The sequence below is a fragment of the Macaca thibetana genome, chromosome 10 (assembly GCF_024542745.1).
Source record: "Macaca thibetana thibetana isolate TM-01 chromosome 10, ASM2454274v1, whole genome shotgun sequence".
Lineage (NCBI taxonomy): Eukaryota > Metazoa > Chordata > Mammalia > Primates > Cercopithecidae > Macaca > Macaca thibetana.
In genome coordinates this window covers 93,174,352-93,194,226 of record NC_065587.1, presented here as the reverse complement: position 1 = coordinate 93,194,226, position 19,875 = coordinate 93,174,352, and the positions used below count along the sequence as shown (strand labels likewise).

Sequence of the window (19,875 nt, the reverse complement as noted above, 5' to 3'; positions counted from 1 at the left end):
TGCGGTGGAACAGACAGTGTGTATTTCTAGCAAGTGCATAGGGGGTCCAGGACCACACCCCGGAAGCAAGGGTGCATGGCCCAACGCTGAAGCTGGCACACAGTAGGTGGTCAGCCAATGTTACCCACCTCACTAACACTTTGATTACTACTGTTATGCTAGTTCATGAACACATTTTTAGAATTAACAAAATCTCCTGGGAAAGCTGTGTCTGTGTCTTTCCAGGCATCCCTTGGCCTCTGGACCCCCAGCACCTGGGGAACTCAGGTTTCCAGCAGCGCACGACCAGCAGCAGTTGCTCTGCAGGTGCCTCCTGGGGACTTTCACTGGCCTTACATCTCTAACCCTCAGCTAACCGCACAGCCTGGAAATCATGTTAACATCATTGCATGAATCAGGAAACAGAGGCATGGGAGACTTGCCTGCTAAATGGGACCAGACTACAACAGGACAGAACAACATATCAGAGGCGCATAATTCTAAAGATGGCTGCCCTCATTTTCTCCACTGCCCAATTTAATCAAACTACCATAAGATGTTGTTTTGTTTTTCTGTAATGGCTTGGCATGTTCCTTTGACTTCACTGAACAGTTATTTTGACAACGAGCAGACACGGCCTGACTGTCAGAGTACACTGTGATATGATCTGAGATAAAAGGGAAAGAAAACCCAAAGTCACACTTAGATGTCAAAGATTTCCTCGTGAATGGCACTGTGGGCCTGGACGGCTCCACCAACATGCTCTTCGCCCAGGTGCATCATCCCCTTGACCCAACAAGGCGGCAGGAGGTGCTGGCCACTGCGGCAGAGAGGGTTACGGGCTTCCCCCTCTCCAGTCCTGGGCTTCGCACTCCCAGGTGGCCTCGCTTAGGAAAGCACTGATTTAATTTAGTGCAAGGATTCTCAGATTGCATCTGTTCTATTCTGTGCCACACTCTCTCTCCTTGGCAGCTGCCGGCTTCCCCACGATGGCCTGCTGGAGACCACACATCTGCAGTGTGGGCTGCAAACGGAATGCTCAGCAGCCTGGTAGCCGGCTGAGGCATCCTGAGCAGGGCTGCTTGTTTCCAGGATCTGCAGCAGCACCCGGAACCACCACTGCAGACTAAGGGGAGCTGCCTGGGAAGGGAGTTCTGATTGGAAAGGGATGCGGATATAGGCCCTGCAAAGGTGACTCACCTCCACAGGTATCTTTATAAAAGTGTCAGCCCCTCTTCTCTGTTGCGGTTCTACCACAGGGAAATCCATTCTCAAAGAGCAATGAAAAGGGAGGCTGCAGCCAGTGGCCCTGAAAGCTCCTCTCTACGCCCATAGTGAAGGCAACACCTACACCCACCCCCCAAAATGTTTCCACTTCATCTCCAAAAAAGTGATCAGAAGCCGCTATAGAAACTGCATTTCCCATTTGCAGCTAACCAAGTAATAGAAATCCTCTTCACTGTCTAATGTATCGAACACCATGAGTTCTCAGACCCAAGCCTGAGAGGCTCTTACTGTGTTCAGAATAAAATTACTTTCTGAGAAAGACTCTAGACACAGTCTCTGCAGTTGTAGCCTTGCTCTTTATTATAATGATGATCTTTGGAATAGAGACGTTGTCCATACCTTGCCCTGCACCAGAGACTGGGGCTTCAATCCGAGCACACGGAGCGGCAGAGACCACGGACACCACAAAGGACTGGTGTCTCCTTTGGCCTCTCCCTGCGGCCCCTTGCCATCTCTCCAGGGCTCCATCCGCCCAGCACTCTGTGGCACTTTTACATGGATGTCTCAGCGGCTGGGCCCCACGAAGGTGGGTGTCCCTATTCTTCCCCATATGGAGATGACGCAGGGCTGGGGTGTACAAAGGAGACTTCGGGGACGCGTTTGATGTCACCTGTCCAGCTCCTGGGCCCAATCTGTCCTTCCCTTGCAAGACTGCTCTTGTCTATTGGCAGCATCAAGGTGCAGTTTATGTGGCATGGCAGGCTCTGCCCACCATGGGCCTGTGCCCACACCCATTTCTCCAGCTCCTGTGTGTCCCAGTCTGGCACCTCATCCTGCAGCAGGGTTCACTCACGTCTGCCTCCACTCCACAGCCACCAGGCCCTGCCAGACCCAGGAGTCAGGCTCCCCACCCTATGCTTGTGCTGATGGAGAAGGGGTTCTGTGGCATTCGTGGGACGAAGTCACAAGAGAAGCTCGGACAGATCCTCAAGATCAAAGCTGGGTCTGGAACAACTGCTCAGCCTAGCCCCAGCAGATAAAGATTTCCCCATTGTGCCCCTCCGGTTACACCCCTGCCTGCAAAGGCTGCCCAACTTCTCGTGCCCTGTCAGGAAGCACTTGCCCTCAGGAGGACCACAGGCCACCCACCACGCTCCCCTGCTCCTCCTTGGATGTCAGAAAATGGGGCCAGTCACCACTCAAGATGTGCAGGGGAAAACAGAAACCCCATAAGGCCAGGGCGGATTCTCCTCTCACTCGTCCAACAAACCCAACCAATACAGAAACCATCAAGAAGCAACTGCTGGGCTCAGCCAGGCAACCTGTTTCAGAAGAAGCACCTGCCAGGCTCAGTTGTGTGCAGCCCTGGTCCCGAACCCTAGAAGCTGGAGAGGGACCCTCTGCACCTTCTAGGCATCTTCAGCCCTCCCTGAAAACACCCCACGGGCGCCCGGCACCACCCCCACCCCGGGCCAGCAGAGGAGCGCCCTTTCTCCCTCTTTTGGTTGGGCAGATAGCAGCGGGCCATGGTAACGCCGTCAGCTCACTCTGTAATTGGCAAGTAGAAATGTCTTTCTCTGATTAATAAAAATGTGAATATAGCTGATTTCTGAATGAATACTCTGCACTTGCTACAGAAAAATATTTCCAATATTTTCAAAATGTAGGTTGCATAAGGGGCAACCAACAGGATGCTCTGTAGTGAAAAAGGCTGGGAATCGAAACCTTTAGAAGCCTTATGTTGGGGAGGAACGGCAGATGTCATGCTGAGATGTACCATTTCCACAAGCAGGGCGTTCACCTGGGGCAGGTACACGGGGGCTGCTGTGGAACTGGAATCTATTTTATAGGAAGGATTCTTTAGCAAGGAAATCAAAACCCTTCTTTTCTCCTCTCTCATTAAGATAAAAATGTAATCCCAGCACTGGGCCGGGGTGATTTCGAGACCACGGTGGTTTCTACTAAAAATACAAAAAATTACTGGCGGGCGGTCCCACTACCAGGAGGCATGCACGTGAACCCGGAAAGCCCTTGCAGTGACCTAAATGACTCCAGGAGCGAGACCTGTCTCAAAAAAAAAAAAAAAAAAAAAGAAGATAAAAACCTGGGCCATGTTTCCTGCACTAGGGTCACCCCATACCCTAGCACCAGAAGACAGCCTCCCGCATGTGCCTTCTCAGACACTCGCTTCGGTCATGAAGCCTCTTCAGAAGGCAGTCCCGCCTCTGCGAGGACACAGATGCATCTGGGGTGAGGCAGCCCGAATGCCTCCACCCGGCCCCCAGGGTCCCCTGACTCTGACTTCTCCCAGCCTATCCTCCAACTGGGCAAGGGCTGACCCAGCTGTAGCAGGAGCTGTCTGGGCTTCCTCGCTTCTTCTCTTCCTCAGCTGGGATTGTCGCCCTCACCCCTGCCCTGTCAACACCTGCACACCAGGTGCGACAGACCAAGGAGGCCTTACCTCATGGGACAAGTAGAAGGCTGCGATGCCCAGAGGCCAGAAGCAGCAGAGCATGGAGAAGACACTGAGGCCCAGATGGTCCCGCGGGGGCATCATGAGGAAATTGTCCTCACTCTCTGTGTCGCTCGAGTAGTCGCTCTGCAAGAGAGAACCAGCAGGACAGGACAGGAGAAAAGATTAATACAGGAGTCATCCTGGGGTGTCCAGGGATGTGGGATGATGCCTGGCAGGCGCAGGCCCTCCCCAGGAGGCAGCTGCAGTTGCTGATGTCGTTTGAGCCATCGTTACTGCTGTAAGTACACAGCCTCCCAGGAAGGGCGGCCCGGCCAAGGAAATGCTTGCCAAGAACAGGAAGATAATAATGCCAAGTATGGGGCTCTTGGGTCATTCAGTTGCAGAAGAAATCCTACAGAAAGCAGTATTTCTAAGATCACTGGGATGTGAGTGCCTGGATGGTGGGGACAAAGGATGGGACTGGGGACTTCGCAGGGACTGCCTGCCTGGAAGCCACCTGCAGAACTGGCCCCGTTGCCACCATGCACTGTCAGTGTGTTCTGAGGATGGAATGGAGACTCTCAGAAGGGATAGCCCAGGCGTGTTTTTCTTTGTATTCCGAGACTTCTCACTAGTGGACAAGGACGAGGCAAGGCTGATGTGGATCGACAGAGGACACTGTCCCCTGAATCTCTCTTTTAAGTTTCCCTTGACTCTGAACTGAGTCAAGACATAGGTGGGGCCTGATTTCCACCTGGAGCATGAGGGCAGCTTCCTGAGGAGCAGAGAACAGCCCAGTGAGCCTCAGCTGTGCCCTTCTGCCCTGTGGCCTGATGGCAGGGGCTGAGTGAGACCCTCCTAGGGGTTCTGATGGAGAAGGTATGTGCTGGGAGCAGGGAATCAGGGTGAAGCTGGGTACAGGAATTTACTTTTTAATTTTATATTTAAAAAAATTTTTTTTAGGTTCAGGGGTATGCGTGCAGGTTTGTTTTATAGGTAAACTCATGTCATGGGGGTTTGGTGCACAGATTATTTCATCACCCAGGTATAAGCCTAGTCTGCAGTAGTTATTCTTTCTGCTCCTTTCCCTCCTTCTACCCTCCAACCTCTGGTAGGCCCCAGTGTCTATTATTCTCTTTGCATCCATGGGTCCTCATCATTCAGCTCCCACTTACAAGTGAGAACATGGGGCATGTGGTTTGTGATTCCACAGTAATTTTTTTGTTGTTGTTTGTTTGAGACGGAGTCTCGCTCTGTCGCCCAGGCTGGAGTGCAGTGGTGCGATCTCGGCTCACTGCAAGCTCCGCCTCCCGGGTTCACGCCATTCTCTTGCCTCAGCCTCCCAAGTAGCTGGGACTACAGGCGCCTGCCACCACGCCCGGCTAATTTTTTGTGTTTTTAGTAGAGACGGGGTTTCACCGAGTTAGCCAGGATGGTCTCGATCTCCTGATCGTGTGAGCCGCCCGCCTCAGCCTCCCAAAGTGCTGGAATTACAGGCGTGAGCCACTGCGTCCGGCCAATTCCACAGTAATTTTTAAAAAGCAGCTCAGATGATTCCAATGCTGACCTAGCAAAAAGAACCATTGCCCCACCCTCCCCACAAAGGGCACACGGGTCCTCCAGGAGGCTGACTGGCTGGGCCCTGCCTTGGTGTTTGTGCAGAGGGTGCCTCCTGGCTGTCATTCCACTGGCTGGGCTCTTTCCTCATCAAAATACGAAGTGTTCACGCCAACTCTTCCAAACCCCAGGGCCACCCTTTATTTGTCCTATACGAAGTTGAAGCCCATCTTACTCCAGATATTGTTTCCTAGAAGAGTAGTGGCTCATTTCCTCTTGGAGGAGGCCCTGGCTTCCTAGCTCTCTGCCAGCTGCCCAAGGTTGTTGAGCAGAGGCCCCCTGCCGCAAGCTGGAGCACTTTGAGAACGCAGTGGCAGTGTAAGGCAGTGACAGGGCCATTTCTTTAGGGGGCTCCCGGACAGACCCTGTGAAGCCAGACAAAAGTGCAGGTGGGCCCACCCTGTGAGTGCAGCACTTGCGTGGATGCCAGCCCGCTGCTCACCACTGGTGTCTGTGCGCCCCAGACATTTCTCCGTACTAATAGACTCTAGGAAGGCCCACAAGTGACCACGGCCCCCTTTCCTATTTCTGTTAATTAAACACAGGTAAAACTGCCAGTCAGAGCCTCTAATCACTGTGCAGCCAGCCATGGTGCTGCAGTGAGACCTGAAGCTCCCTGGTACACCGCATTTTCATAGGCTCAGTCCAACAATAAGGACTTTCCAGGTGGCCTCTCGTGGAGCTTGGGCTTACTGTTTACTTGCCCCCCAACAAGCCTGCAGGGCAGGGATCTGAAGTGCCACTCCACCAACAGGGCAAGCGACTTGCTCAGGCTACAGGGCCAGCTCCTGGCCTCGCCCCTCACTGCATCTACTGTGGTGGCTGCTTCATGTGTCTGGGGCTGCAAAGCCTCTGTCCACAGAGCCATGCTTGTGAGATTTCTCTTCTCTTTATTCTGCACATTGGCCCCCATATGGTCTCTGAACAGTAAGGGGATATGAAAATTGCCATCATTATGGCTAAGGGGGAAGAAAAGCGGAACAGCCCACAGGGATGCATAATTCATGGGGGAGTTGTGAGGCCCCAGGCTGTCCAGGCGGAGATGCTCACTTCCCAGCCTCGGGTGCTGGAGTCTGGAATCTGTAAGAAGGACGAGTGGTGGGTGGGAAGGATAAGCAGTGGGGAGGGTGTGCCGCGTGGAGGATGTGCAGAGGGGAGGATGTGCAGGGGTGAGGATGTGCAGGGGTGAGGACGTAAAGGGGTGAGGACGTAAAGGGGTGAGGATGTGCAGGGGGAAGGACGTGTAGCGGGGAGAACATGCAGTGGGGAGGACATGAAGTGGGGAGGACGTGTGGGGGGATGACATGCAGGTGGAGGACGTGGAGTGGGGAGGACGTGCAGGGAGGAGGATGTGCAGCGGGGAGGACATGCAGAGGGGAGGACATGTGAGGGGAGGACATGCGGGGGGAGGTCATGCGGGGAGAGGTCATGCAAGGGGAGGCCATGCAGCGGGGAGGCTGTGCAGGGCGGAGAGCATGCATGGGGGAGGACGTGCAATGGGGAGGATGTGAAGGGGGGAGGCCGTGCAGTGGGAAGTATGTGAAAGGGGGAGGAGGTGTAGTGGGGAGGACGTGCAGTGGGGAGGATGTGCAGGGGGTGGACGTGCAGCAGGGAGGACTTGTAATGCGAAGGAAGTGCAGTGGGAAGGGAGTGCAGCAGGGAGGATGTGAAGGGGGAGGACATGTAGTGTAGAGGATGTGAAGGAGGGAGGCCATGAAGCGGGGAGGATGTACATGCAATATGGAGACTGTGCAGCGGGATGTGCGGCAGGGAGGATGTACAGCAGGGAGGACATGCAGGTGGGAGGACGTGCAGTGGGGAGGACGTACAGGTGGAAGGACATGCAGTGGGGAGGACGTGAAGGGAGGAGGCTATGCAGTTGGGAGGACTTGCAGGGGTGAGGACCTGCAGAAGGGAGGATGCACAGGGGTAAGGACCCGCAGTGGGGAGGATGTGCAGGGGGGAGGACGTGCAGTGGGGAGGATGTCCAGGTGGGAGGATGTGCAACATGGAGCACGTGCAACATGGAGAGAATGCAGTGGAGAGGATGTGCAGGGGGAGGACATGCAGCATAGAGGCTGTGCAGTGTGGAGGATGTCCGGGGGGAAGCACGTGCAGTATGAATGATATGCAGCGTGGAAGCTGTGCAGTGGGGAGGGTGTGCAGTATGAATGGCATGCAGCATGAAGGCTGTGCAGTGTGGAAGGCATGCCCCATGGAATCTGGGTATCTGCCCAGTTGCACCTCATCACACATGGCCCTGTCGACTCCACTCTCCATCCCTCACTGAAAACATGTGGCTTTGGGGGTGTCAGGGAGCTGATTTTGGAACTGCTGAGCTTCAGAAGGGGCTGTCTCTGCAGGAGATGCTCAGAAGGTTCAACCTGTGACAAACTAACCCGTGTCCAAGACCCGAGAGCAGCAGAGCCAGGCTGGGGAACGGCCATTTCTCCAGTGCGCAGCTCAGCCCTTGACCTCAGGGAGCGCAGCAGCCATGGGTCCCGACGTATCCTTGCACAAAACGAAAAAGTCTGCCTGTGTTTATTTATTTTTTAGTTTCTTTATTTTTAGTTTACAAATGGTGTTATTACTATCTTTATTGTCATTGTCATTTCTGTTTTACAAAGGACAAAGCTGAGGCTCCAAGAGGTTAAAACACGTCCACTCACAAATCATCCTGTGAGTGGCTGCTGGAGTCTGGAATCTCTGATGCCAACTGCTCACCTAGGGCTCTGAGCTGCGTGCTGGGTTTGCACATGGCTGCTTTGGCTGCACACAAACCCCACTTTGCCTCCACTGCTTCTCATGAGAAGATGAGTTGTCTTCCTCCCCTCTCCCTGCCAGGGACTCTGATGATTCTGCTTCTTGCTAAGTCTGTCTCATGGTGGTGATGGAAAGAGGCCTGTGGCAACAGTGAGGTTTTTCCCGATCTTAGTCAATGCTTGGGGAACTGTTGCCCCGGACCATGTAGGCACATGGAAGCATTGCCTTCCATCTTTAGAAATAGCTTTAGCATTACCCCAAGAAGCAAAGATTTAGCTTTCAGGGCACTCCCCCAAAATCTTCACAGATTTTAATTTAGAAGCATAAAGGAATCACACTCTGTAAATTACCAAGCTGAGGCTAGATGACACCAAAATAATTTGTCAACTTTGATTGAAATAGATTTTAAAAACTCAGGGCTGGGCATGGTGGGTCACACCTGTTATCTCAGCACTTTGGGAGGCTGAGGTGGAAGGATCACTTGAGGTCAGGAGTTCGAGACCCGCCTGGCCAACATGGTGAAACCCCGTCTCTACTAAAAAAAAAAAAAAAAAAATAGCGGAGCTTCGTGGTGCATGCCTGTAGTCTGTTACTCAGGAGGCTAAGGCAGAAGATTGCTTGAACCGAGGAAGTGGAGGTTGCAGTGAGCCAAGATTGCATCACTGCACTCCAGTCTGGGCAACAGAGTGAGGCTTCATCTCAAAAAACAAACAAACAACCAAACAACCAAACTCAGACAAATTATAGGGTAGACAAAAACACCCCAGCTCTTTTCTTTGTTCCCTCTTCTGCCAGGAGTGTCCTGGGGTATAAGTGGTCGTGGACATCATGCCACCCAAGAGAAAGGAGAGGAGATGAGGCTGGCCTAGGAGAGGCCACATAGATACCAACAAGCCAAGCAGAGAAATACACACAATCCCCAGCACCAAGAAAGACTCATCATGCACTGCAGCTGTTTTAAAGAATCCTCTTCGTGGGTCATTTAATCGGTACATCTGCGGACTGAAAACATTCCAAAGGAGTCTGCAATTCATGCAGAGGTCCCACATTTTTGAGCTAAAGCCAAGGCAGAGAAAGGTGGGTGCCCTCCAGGGCCACCCATTCTACCACGTTGCCTGCCTATTCTAGCCCTGTTTTCCTTACCTCCATGGAGAGAGAGGACTCTCAGTCCCCTCGGGGTTTTCTTCCTAGGGATATTTTAACAAAATAATCATAGCGCAGGGCATGACACCAAATGTTTGCATATCACAATGTTCAGCATTCCTGGCAGCTTTGTGAGCAAGAGTGCGAGGTGCCTGTTTCAGGAGTGGGAAGCTGAACCCCACCCATGGCCCACTTCTCTGTGCTCACCGACTTTGGTGAGCATCTCAGGCACTATCCAAGGGTGGCGGTCCCAGTGGCCATACCTGCCCTGAGGAGCCCAGCAGCCATTGGCCACGTGGAGCTGTGTCCGCTTAAAGTGCTCCCAAGTACACACAACCAACACTGGTCCCTCGGTGACACCACATGCTCAGAAGCCACGTGAGTCCCACGCCTGTCAAATGGGACTGCACAGATGCAGAACATTTCCACCACCTCAGAAGGTCCTATTGGACTGTGCCATTGTATAGAGCACCTTTGACATTAGTGACTCCATCTTAGAAAAAGACTCCATCTTATATTTCATAGGACACCTGTTCAACAGAGACCAGAGGTTTTTTTGCCTGATCAATAAAGGCTGCACCCAACCAGACCAGGATTTAACCAAGCACATTCTGCACTATTAGTCCTTACCAGAGGACTCTGCAGCCATAAAAAGAGCAAGACTTCAGCAGCTCAATAACAGTCATTTTAACAGACACCAACTTGCCATCACTTATGATAAGGAGCTCAGTATCTGCTGTTGAAGGCTCCGCCCACAGCAAAGACTCTTCCTTGAAAGACACTGACCACTGACAGAGCCCCCGGGCCAGGCCAGCATATTCTTTTCATTCTCGTCACTCTCCCTGGACTGGCACACGAACTCCTTTTCCTATCCCTTTCCTCTTGATGTTAAATGTTACTTAGTTTGTTGTGGAATGTTTAATCTATAACATTAATTGGTTGATTAAATATACTGTGATGCATGGTTTGCAATACTGACTGACGGGTGGCTCGGCTCAAGCCTGCGTGCCTGCCACTCTCACCCTCGAGGCAAGGGGAAGCACTAAGGAGAATGCCTCCTGGGAACTCCAGGGAGCCCGTGGCCTTTATGATGGAGAATGCAGCATCAATAAAATGCCTGGCATTGTGGAAAGGCACAAACGTGAGGATCTGGTGATCTCTGACCTTGCACCGACAGCTGTCTCATGGGATCTGACCCTTTTTACTCTGGGCTTGGCGTCTTCCACCTGCAGGGAGCTCCCTGCTGCTCTTCCCACGTGCGTGTGTGCCCTGCCTGCATCAGAGCCTGTGCACTTGCCCTCCGCTAAGCCAGGATGCACATGTGCCTAGCTTGCCCACTTCATTTGGGGCTTTTGCTCAGATGCCACTTCTCATCAGAGCCTTCCCTACATAGCTGCAAAGCTGCCACCACCTTCCCAGTCCCTCTATCCCCAGCCTGCTAGGGGCTTCTCTGCACTCACGTGATACTGATTTGTCTACTTTCTGACTCCCTTCTTTTCTCTCTCTTTTTTTTTTTTGAGACAGAGTCTTGCACTGTCTCCCAGCTGGAGTGCAGTGGTGCGACTGGGGCTCGCTGCAACCTCTGCCTCCCTGGTTCAAGTGATTCTCCTGCCTCAGCCTCCGGAGTAGCTGGGATTACAGGTGTGCGCCATCATGCCTGGCTAATTTTTATATTTTTAGTAGAGATGGGGTTTCACCATGTTAGCCAGGCTGGTCTCGAACTCCTGACCTCAAGTGATCCACCTGCCTGGGCCTCCCAAAGTGTTGGGATTACAGGCGTGAGCCACCGTGCATGGTCCCTGACTCCCTTCTAAGCACCAGGAGGGCAGAAATCTGCACATTTTATCCAAAGCTGTATTCTAAGTGCCCAGAACAGTGCCTGGCACATAGTAGGACTTACGCGTATTTGCTGAATGAATGAGGGATTCGCCTGTGGCCTAAGCCCATATGAACAACACTAACTAAAATGGTGAAGCCCCTACAATTTGTACAGAGGACAGTGGAGTCACCAGCAGCTCCACCTTCCTGGGCCTATCATTGCCCGAGAAGACTCCGCATTCAGCCCGGCTGCCTGACCTCTGATCCTCTCTTCACCCTCTGAAATGCCTTCCTACGCTCTCCAGGGCGTACATCTTCACCATCATTTACATGTGCCCACCGAGAAGCATTTCAAGGTTGGGTGAGAATGATGACTTGGCCACGGTCAAGGCTGTCTTATTTATGGTGGCTCCAGGGCAACTGAGGACAGAGCCAAGGACAGCACCTGGGAAAGCTGTAGGCGGATGACACAACTCAAGCCCCCTGCATCTACGGAAGGTGCACTCATGTTCTCTGGTCTTGGCAGACAGCTTGGAGCAAGACACCCTCGTTCCACATCACAGGTGTGTGGAAGTGGACCCAGATGCCTTTGAGGCCTTCAGGCAAGAGCTTCCACTCCCACAGAAGGGAATGACTTTTCGTGAGCCACACGGGTGAGGCTGGTGTCTGAGATGTGAGCCATGGAGACCTTGCAGGGCCAGTGCTGGGGCCATCTTCCTACACCTGCACCATCGGGGCAAGCCCCCGAGGTCCATTTGGGTCCACTCAGGGGTTTTCCATGGCTGTAGAAGGCTGACCCTTCTGCCCGTGTCAAACCATCCTCTCTGCACTAGGCTTCTTCAACATCTTGAGGCCTCCTGTTCTCTCCTTTACTCGAAGTCAGGTCACGGAAAAACCACAGACATCTCCTGAGGACCCCTGATGTGCGATGCACACAGGGCTCACAAGTACACAGCTGTATGGAGATCTGGGGTTTTCAGAGTGCAGAGCCCTAGGAAGCCATGTTTTCATGTCTGAACACACATTGCCCTAAATTACTGACCAATCATTTTGGGTATATGCTGTCTGTCATACTTTTAGTTTTTCCTACTAGATAGTAGTTTTTTGTGTGTGTGGAAAGAGGATATTTCACATACTGGCGTGAAACAAGCAAGAGCAAACTGACAAAACCCTGCCACTTTAAAACTGCCTTTTACAAAGCATGTCTACTGAGCAGCTTGTTTCATTTGGATGGGTCAGGTGGAGAACTGGGGAAGGGGCTGGGAAGGGATCCATGGCTTTCTCAACAGAAGTGAGGATTTGGGAATCCTTAGGGACGTCTGTGCTGGATAGCTGAAAGAGAGATGGGATTGGGAGGAGGAGATAGGGGGCCACAGAGGTGTCAGGGCCTGAGACACTGCTATGGGTTGGGAGCCAGTGCCTAGCTTGGGGGCAGGGCTGGAGAGTCCAGGGACCGGGGTGGTCATTACTCTTCAGCACATGGCTAGAGTTCATGTCTGTGACTCCCTTCCCATCTGCGCCCAGTGCTCAGATGCCATCTGTGACTTCACAACTCAAGAGTTAACCATGACAAGGGGCAAAGCAGATCTCAGAGCCCCGCCTTGACCCAGCCCCTTCCAGGTATGTGATGCCAGGGGCACATGACCCCTGATCAACTGTCTTCCATCACACATCGAAACAGCCCAAAGCAGGTATAGCAGAAATGCTCAACAGTCATTAGCCCCAAACTAGAGCTCGGAATCATAGTAAAAACAAATGAAATCATGGGTAGTGTCGTTAAAATATCAACTGTACTTCACTCTTTAATCTAATTCCTAAAATCGGAGAATTCAGTTATTCTTTGTTAATCAGATCTTCATTAACCAGATAATTCAACTAACAAAAACACCAGATTTTCTAGTAAATATATATTTCGAATTGCAACATATTTGATTTTGCTGTAGTCATAAGGATATATATACCCTCTGTGCCCCTGAAAATGGGGAAAACATGCCCTCTGCCATCAGTGGTAGGCCTGGTCTAGCCATTTGGTCTCCATTTGGTTTTTGAGGGATGTCACGGAGCACAAGACAATGTGGGTGGAGATGCCACGTGTCACTGAAGGAGAGGGACTTTCATTCTGTCGCCGATGCAGTGGTTTCTCACTGTGCTCTTTAGGGCCTGGGGCCTCTGTGAAGGGGCAAGTGGTGGTGGGGGGTGTGGCATGGATGCCTCAGAGTCCCTGAACCTGCCCAGGCCCAGACAGCTCAGACTGTTCCTGTTTTGCATTGTGGCTTCCCAGGCAATCTTTTCTAAAACAAATGGATCTCAGCTAAAATAAATAAATTAATGTATAATGTTCAAAAATGAGCGAGTCAATGCATCATTCAGAAGTAAACAGATTTTTCCTCCTAGTAGTATCTAGCCCAATATTCCTAATTCATTTTATATTCTTTGAGGAGGGAGGTATTTTTAGAAGAAAATAATCCAGTTAGGTGCATAAAACAGGAAACTTTTCTGTACAGAAAAATATATTAATCTCGCAAGAGAAATCAAATAAAACCCAAGTGCCTTGCATGTCCTAGAAGAAATGAGATGAAGTTTCATTGTGCGCTTTTGGGGCTTGTCTGCTGTAAATGAGGTGTGCATTGCGCTGCAGCCCTTGGAGGTTGGGACTGACCTTTTCTCTTTTGGAGGCCCCCAATTTGATTCTGGGTCCAGAGTAGATGCTTGCAAATATTTGAAGGAGATTATCTGCAAACAGACTCTCTGGAAATAAATGAGCGTTCAGTGTGCATGGGCAGAACAGTTGAAGCTGAGTCGGCCTGCCTTAATGGATCACCTCCATTCTATTTCTTTAAATTGTGTTTTCTTCCTTTGGGATGAGTGCTTTAGGTCTTAGCTCCTAGCACATCCCCATGAAGACTCAATTCCCATGATCAATAGACTTGCTTAGTGGGAGACCCTAACTCTCTTTCAAAAATGTTCAGCCCTTTGAGGCAGGGATGGGGTCCTGGAAGGCAAACTTTGGCAAGAAGGCCCTTGTAAGGCTGCATTCTGCATTCACTTGTGTCAGATAAAAACCTCACCAGAAGTAATGGGATGAGGCTGGGGAGGTACATCCAGGGTTTCCCTGGCAATATCTGCCATGCTCCAGGAAGACAAGCATTCATTCATCACAAAGGGAAGTTATCAAAAGAGAACTGTCTCTGTTAATGGCTATTTGTTCTGGGTAAAGCGCAAATGTATTTCTTCTCTGTGAAGTTTCTGATTAGCTCCTAACGATGGCCCTAGGGACCTGTAATGTTCTGGAAGCAGGAGCCAAATGAAGGGAAATTCATTAAGATTCACCTCTGTGTGTAGCTCCTGGTTTGTCTTTGTGAAGATAATGGTGTTGTACACTGGACTTCAGGTTTTATGATGTGATAAGACATATCATTATATTAGAGGACTGGTTTTCTATATTCCTGCATTAACGAAATACTTGTCTTTTAACTAGCTATAGGCATTTAATCCAATGGTTAGAGTAGGATAAGAAGTTCCTTCATTGAGTTCACCCATCAGGCTAAGTTCTTCCTGTGGCCTGGAAGTGCTCAGTGGCCTGGGAGGGCAACTTTAGCAAACGCACTGTATTTATTTATTTTTTATTTTGGAGACGGAGTCTAGCTCTGTCGCTCATGCTGGAATGCAGCGGCACAATCTTGGCTCACTGTAACCTCCACCTCCAGGGTTGAAGCAATTCTCTTGCTTCAGCCTCCTGAGTAGCTGGGACTACAGATGCATGCCGCCACGCCTGGATAATTTTTTTTTTTTTTTGTATTTTTTAGTAGAGACAGAGTTTCACCATGTTGCCCAGGCTGGTCTCAAACTCCTGAGCTCAGGCAATCTGCCCACCTCGGCCTCCCAAGGTGCTAGGATTACAGGTGTGAGCCACCGCTCCCGGCCTAGCAAATGCACTCTTGGGACCTGTCTTAGTTTAGGTACTCCCAGAAGCAGAGCTTGAGTAAAGGATTCAGGTGCAATTGCTTTCTTGGGAGGTGATCTCACCAAAGATAATGGAGAAGAGGAGAAGTGGGAGCCTGGAGGCTGCTCCTGCTGGGACCTCGAGGAAATCAGTGTAAGATGCATTCTGAGTTATCCCTCTGGAATAAACTGACCCTGGTCTCCTGAGGGCAGAGATTCTCCCACCCTTTGCAGGGCAGACTTCAGGTCTTCAGAGAAAGTTCAGGCCCAGGGGTGTCTCAGGCAAGGGTCATCCCTGAGAAGGTATGGGGTAAGGGGAGCTGAGAGCACCTGCTGCAGAGCCTGTGAAGGAACTGGGGGTTGCTGGATGCCCCCAATACTGCCCTGGGGCAGCCCTATGTGGAACACGCCCATGAGACTCTGGGACACTTGAGAGGGGGTGAGAAGACAATGACACATGACAAAAACGTCATGCAGGATGAGGAACCTCATCACTGCTGCCAAACAGATGGGTGCAATGAACAGTTACACACCCTGGCCTTCAATGACAGGATGGGCCAAAGCTTTCCAAGACTTGGTGTGAAAGATCACTGGGTGATTCAGATCAAAGTGACCAGGATGCAGCAGGCCATCAGTGTAAGCTGACGATGATACTGTTTTTTCATTCTCATATGTTTTTATTTTCACAGCGTGGATATAATTTGTCTTGTACACTGGACTTCAGATTTTGTGAAGAAGGGTCTGGTGGCTGCTGACTTGTTAAAGGACTTGGGTGCAGGGAGAGCAGCACAGGCAAAACTGGGGTTGGGGAGTGAGCAACACACACACAGGACTGTGGAGAGCAAGAGAGCATGGCTTGAGTGTGACAAAGAGGTGCCCGCAGCCAGACCACTTCTCCCTGCTTGAACAAAACCGAGCTTATCCCACATCAACCTACATGACTGGGAAATAAACAGGGATGCAGCCTTCTATGACCCATCCAGAAGGGCTGGTTTCACAGCTGAATGTCAAGTTATCATTGCCTGTTGATCCAGTTACTAAATGAGTACCTCTGCTTACAATGTACGTTGTTTGCATGGGTAATTCTCTGCCCAGAAGAGCGACATACAGCATGTTATTGCCTAAGACAATGGTTGTCCTTTTAGATCTTCTTATCTCCACTTTGTTTTTCTGAAGAACTCAGCACATAACCCACCATGGCTTTTACTGTTTTCAGATGCACACTCCAAGCTAGTTTTTAGCAGCGTGGATTTGGGCTGGCTTAAAGGTAAAAATGGGAATAAGGACACCTACTGTCATCCAGGCCTCTTCATTATCACCTATCTCACTCCCAGTGCCATGCAGGGACACAGCCAGTGCCAGAGCCTGGGCACTCCCTTACGTTTCATGTCCAGTGTGCTCTGCTTGTCTCTCCTGTGTCCAGGTGGAAATACTGCCTGACTTCACATATCCTTAGAGTGAGGAAAATGAAAACTACACTAAGTCACCATTTCTCACCGATCAAGTCAAAATTAATGATAATATCCTAGTTCTAGTCATTTATCCTGAAGATTCACATCCCAAAAATTTAAAAACACATATGCACAAGGTTATTATTCACTGCAGCATTATAGGTAACTGGGAAATAGTGGAAACAACCTAAATGTTCATTCAAAGGAGACTGGTTAAATAAACTGGTATGTCCACACAATGGAATGCAATGCAACTTAAACAAGAATGAGAGACACCAATATGAACTGACTGGATTGGAACTGAATACAGATAGATTATCATTTCTATAGACAGAAAAATACAAATGTGTTGTTTTCTATATATATGGATATTTATGCATACATACTTTTCCCCTTACAGTCTGCTAAGAAGGCCTAAAAACAGTGAATCCCAAGTAGCAATGAGCACACCTAGCACCCAGTTCGTGTTTTCTAAATACCATTGTCCAATGAAAGAAACCAAGGATCTTTGGAGAAACAGCTGATTTCAAGGCTGGGGCTGGCAATGAACAAGATGCACCTGGAACAGCTGTGCCAGAAAATGTAATAAAAGGCAACTGAAGAATGATGTGCTATGTCCAAAAAACACCGAAGCCAACTTGAAGGGACTTTTGCAGTCAAATCTGGAACAGGGTAAGCATCATAAACACTCAATAAATACTGTCAGTTACTCCCTGAATAAATAAAAAGCAACGGTCCAACCTGAAATAAAGTAATACATGATAAAAATAAATAAATACAGGAGAAGGAAAAACTCTTCCTCATAGTGGAATGTTAACTAATAAACGCAGAGGGAACTATGGGTGACAATTGTCAAAGAATGCTAAAATGAGTTGGTGAATGACAAATGAAAAGCAAGATTTTCACATGGTCTCACTGTACTTCCCTACAAGATGCTCATTAATTACAAAGCAACGTTGTCACTTGGGCAGTGAGAAACTTTCCAGACACCAAATCAAATGATCAAAGCTACTGTCACCAGTAATGGATACCGTGGGCCCCCTGACCCAATGTACTAAAAGAGCACAGAGACACTTCTGGGTGTTTCCAGAAAAATGCATAACTGGAACCCAATCATAAGGAATCATCCAACAAATTCAAATTGACAGATTGCCCTGTACTCTGCAAAGACACCAGTCATGAAAAACAAGGAGAGACAGAGAGATTGTTCCAGACCAAAGAAGACTAAAGAGGCATGACAAGAAAATGCAATGTGGAATCTTAAAATCTTGGATTTGAATGTCTTTTTCTTTGGGTTTAAAGGACAACATTGAAAGAACAGGGAGGCCCGGCGCGGTGGCTGTAATCCCAGCAATCTGGGAGGCCGAGGCAGGCAGATTATCTGAGGTCAGGCCAACCCCAGCCAACATGGTGAAACCCCGTTTCTACTAAAAATACAAAAATTAGTCAGGCGTGGTGGCATAAGCCTGTAATCCCAGCTTCTCAGGAGGCTGAGGCAGGAAAATTGCTTGAGCCGGGGAGGCGGAGGTTGCAGTGAGCTGAGATTGCACCACTGAACTCCAGCCTGGCCAACAGAGCAAGACTCTGTCTCAAAAAAAAAAAAGAAAGGAAAAAAAAAGAAAGAACAGGCAAAATTTGAGTAAGGTCTATAGAAGATAATATTGCAACAATGACCATGTTAATTTCTTGACTTTCATAGTTGAACTTGTTATTAGAAAATACACGTAGTTCATTTAGGCATAAAAGAACATTATGCCTGTAACATACTTGCAAATTTCTCAGAAAAAAAGATACGCGTATAGAGAGATGTGTAAAGCAAGTATTGTAAACTCTTAAGATTGAGGGGAACTGGAGACAAGTATACAGGAATTCTCTGCACTATCTTGCAACTTTTGTGTAAGTCTGAAATTATTTCAAAAATAAAAACCCTCATTTGGCAAAATATTCAATATTGGTAAGCTGGGCAAAGGGTACCTGAGAGTTCTTTGGACGATTTTTGCAACTTTTCTGTCAGTATGAAATTATTTCTGAAAAAAAGAAAAGATACTAGTGTCCATTTATACATTTAAAAGTCTTGACTATAAACATTTGCTAAAGTCATGGCTATATCTTAATCTGAAAGAAAAAATTGCCATCTGTCTAGAATAAATTACTTGTGTTAAGCAGACAACAAAAATAAATAAACAAAAAGTTGAGAAACCCCTCACAAAGTGTGGCATTTTAGTGAAAAAATTATACTTTGATTATTTTTCCTTTGGGGATTAAGTGTTGCACACATTTTTTTCCCCCTTTCTTTGATTGCACTTTAATGGAAATACCATGGGCATTACTGGAAAAAGCAAAAAACCCATATTGAATTCACTTTTTTGTGACACATGAATAATTCATTTAGCATTGCAATTTGGTGTCTCATCGTGTTTGCCCTTTTCATATTCTCACAGAGAAGCGACTTAGTGGCGTCTGGTATCACACACCTGCCCCAGAGACACAGCACGTCAAACACTTCCAACAGATGTGCTGGAGCCTAGCAGGCTGAAGACGGCTTCCAGCCTCCCCTCTCAGAATGGAGACCCTGTATAGTCAGAGGCGACTTCTTACAGGACGAGGCAGCCCAGTGCCCACTGCCAGGCACCCTCAGAGCAACCGGCTCCTGGGCAGATCTGGCAGAGGAGGGCGGCTCACTTGTGCCACAGGAATGCTCTTCACAGGATGCTCACTCTCAAGAGCAGAACAGACCCACCGTCAGGATCTGGAAGGAACTTACAGCAGAGCAGTGTGTAAAATTTCAGACTGATGAGGGTCAGGACTGGGGCCGGGAGGTGGAGGAGGCTGGTAGAGTGCCAATCCTCCCAGGAACAAAGTGCAAGCTTGGAGGAACCTGACATCCATCCATCCACACTATCCATCTACCCAGTAAGTCGTCTCTGAGTTCTTGTGAGCACCAGGAATGATTCTCCCATTTTCCCTCTGTATATCTCACCCTTCCTCCATCCTTAACCCCTGGCAACCACTGCACTATCAGTTGTTACAGTTTCATCTTTTCAAAAATGGCTTGGGAATGGAAAGATAAAGCATAAAACATTTTGAGTCTGGCCTTTTCCACTCTTGAGATCCATACAGCTTGCTCTGGAAGGGGTGCAGATGAACACCACTGTATCCCTTCCTTTAAGAGGCCAGTGGCCATCTCTACTCCCCATATCCTGCCCAACTGTGTCCTCCATGCAAGGGCACCAGAAGCTTCTTCGGCTTGAGTGAGAACCACCTGTCTTACTCCAGAGTGGGAAGAATGTGGGTCTCCCACCTGATCAGTCTGCTGTCTCCTCCATGCTCTCAAGAGTTCCAGGCGGTGGCCAAAGTCACCAGCCCTCTGCAGTTTGAGAGCCTTAAATCTGTATCTCCCACCTCTAAAACAAGAAGAGCCAGCTGCAAAAGGCGTGGGCTAGGAGAGTCCTGAGTTCAGGTGATTCCAGGAGCCTCCCG

The 19,875-nt window shown here is 49.4% G+C and overlaps 1 protein-coding gene across 7 annotated transcripts in view; it reads right to left on the bottom strand.

Moving 5' to 3' along the window:
- The window catches only part of SYNDIG1 (synapse differentiation inducing 1), a 380,966-nt gene that overhangs the window by 92,871 nt on the left and 268,220 nt on the right, over window positions 1-19,875 (bottom strand). For 6 of the 7 annotated variants that reach the window (XM_050745505.1, XM_050745507.1, XM_050745502.1 and 3 more), the window contains one exon: window positions 3,668-3,805. The exons of the other annotated variant lie outside the window; for it this stretch is intronic. In XM_050745505.1, the coding sequence (XP_050601462.1) occupies window positions 3,668-3,805 (138 nt within the window). The remainder of the gene's footprint in view (window positions 1-3,667; window positions 3,806-19,875) is intronic. 7 annotated transcript variants of the gene reach the window in all.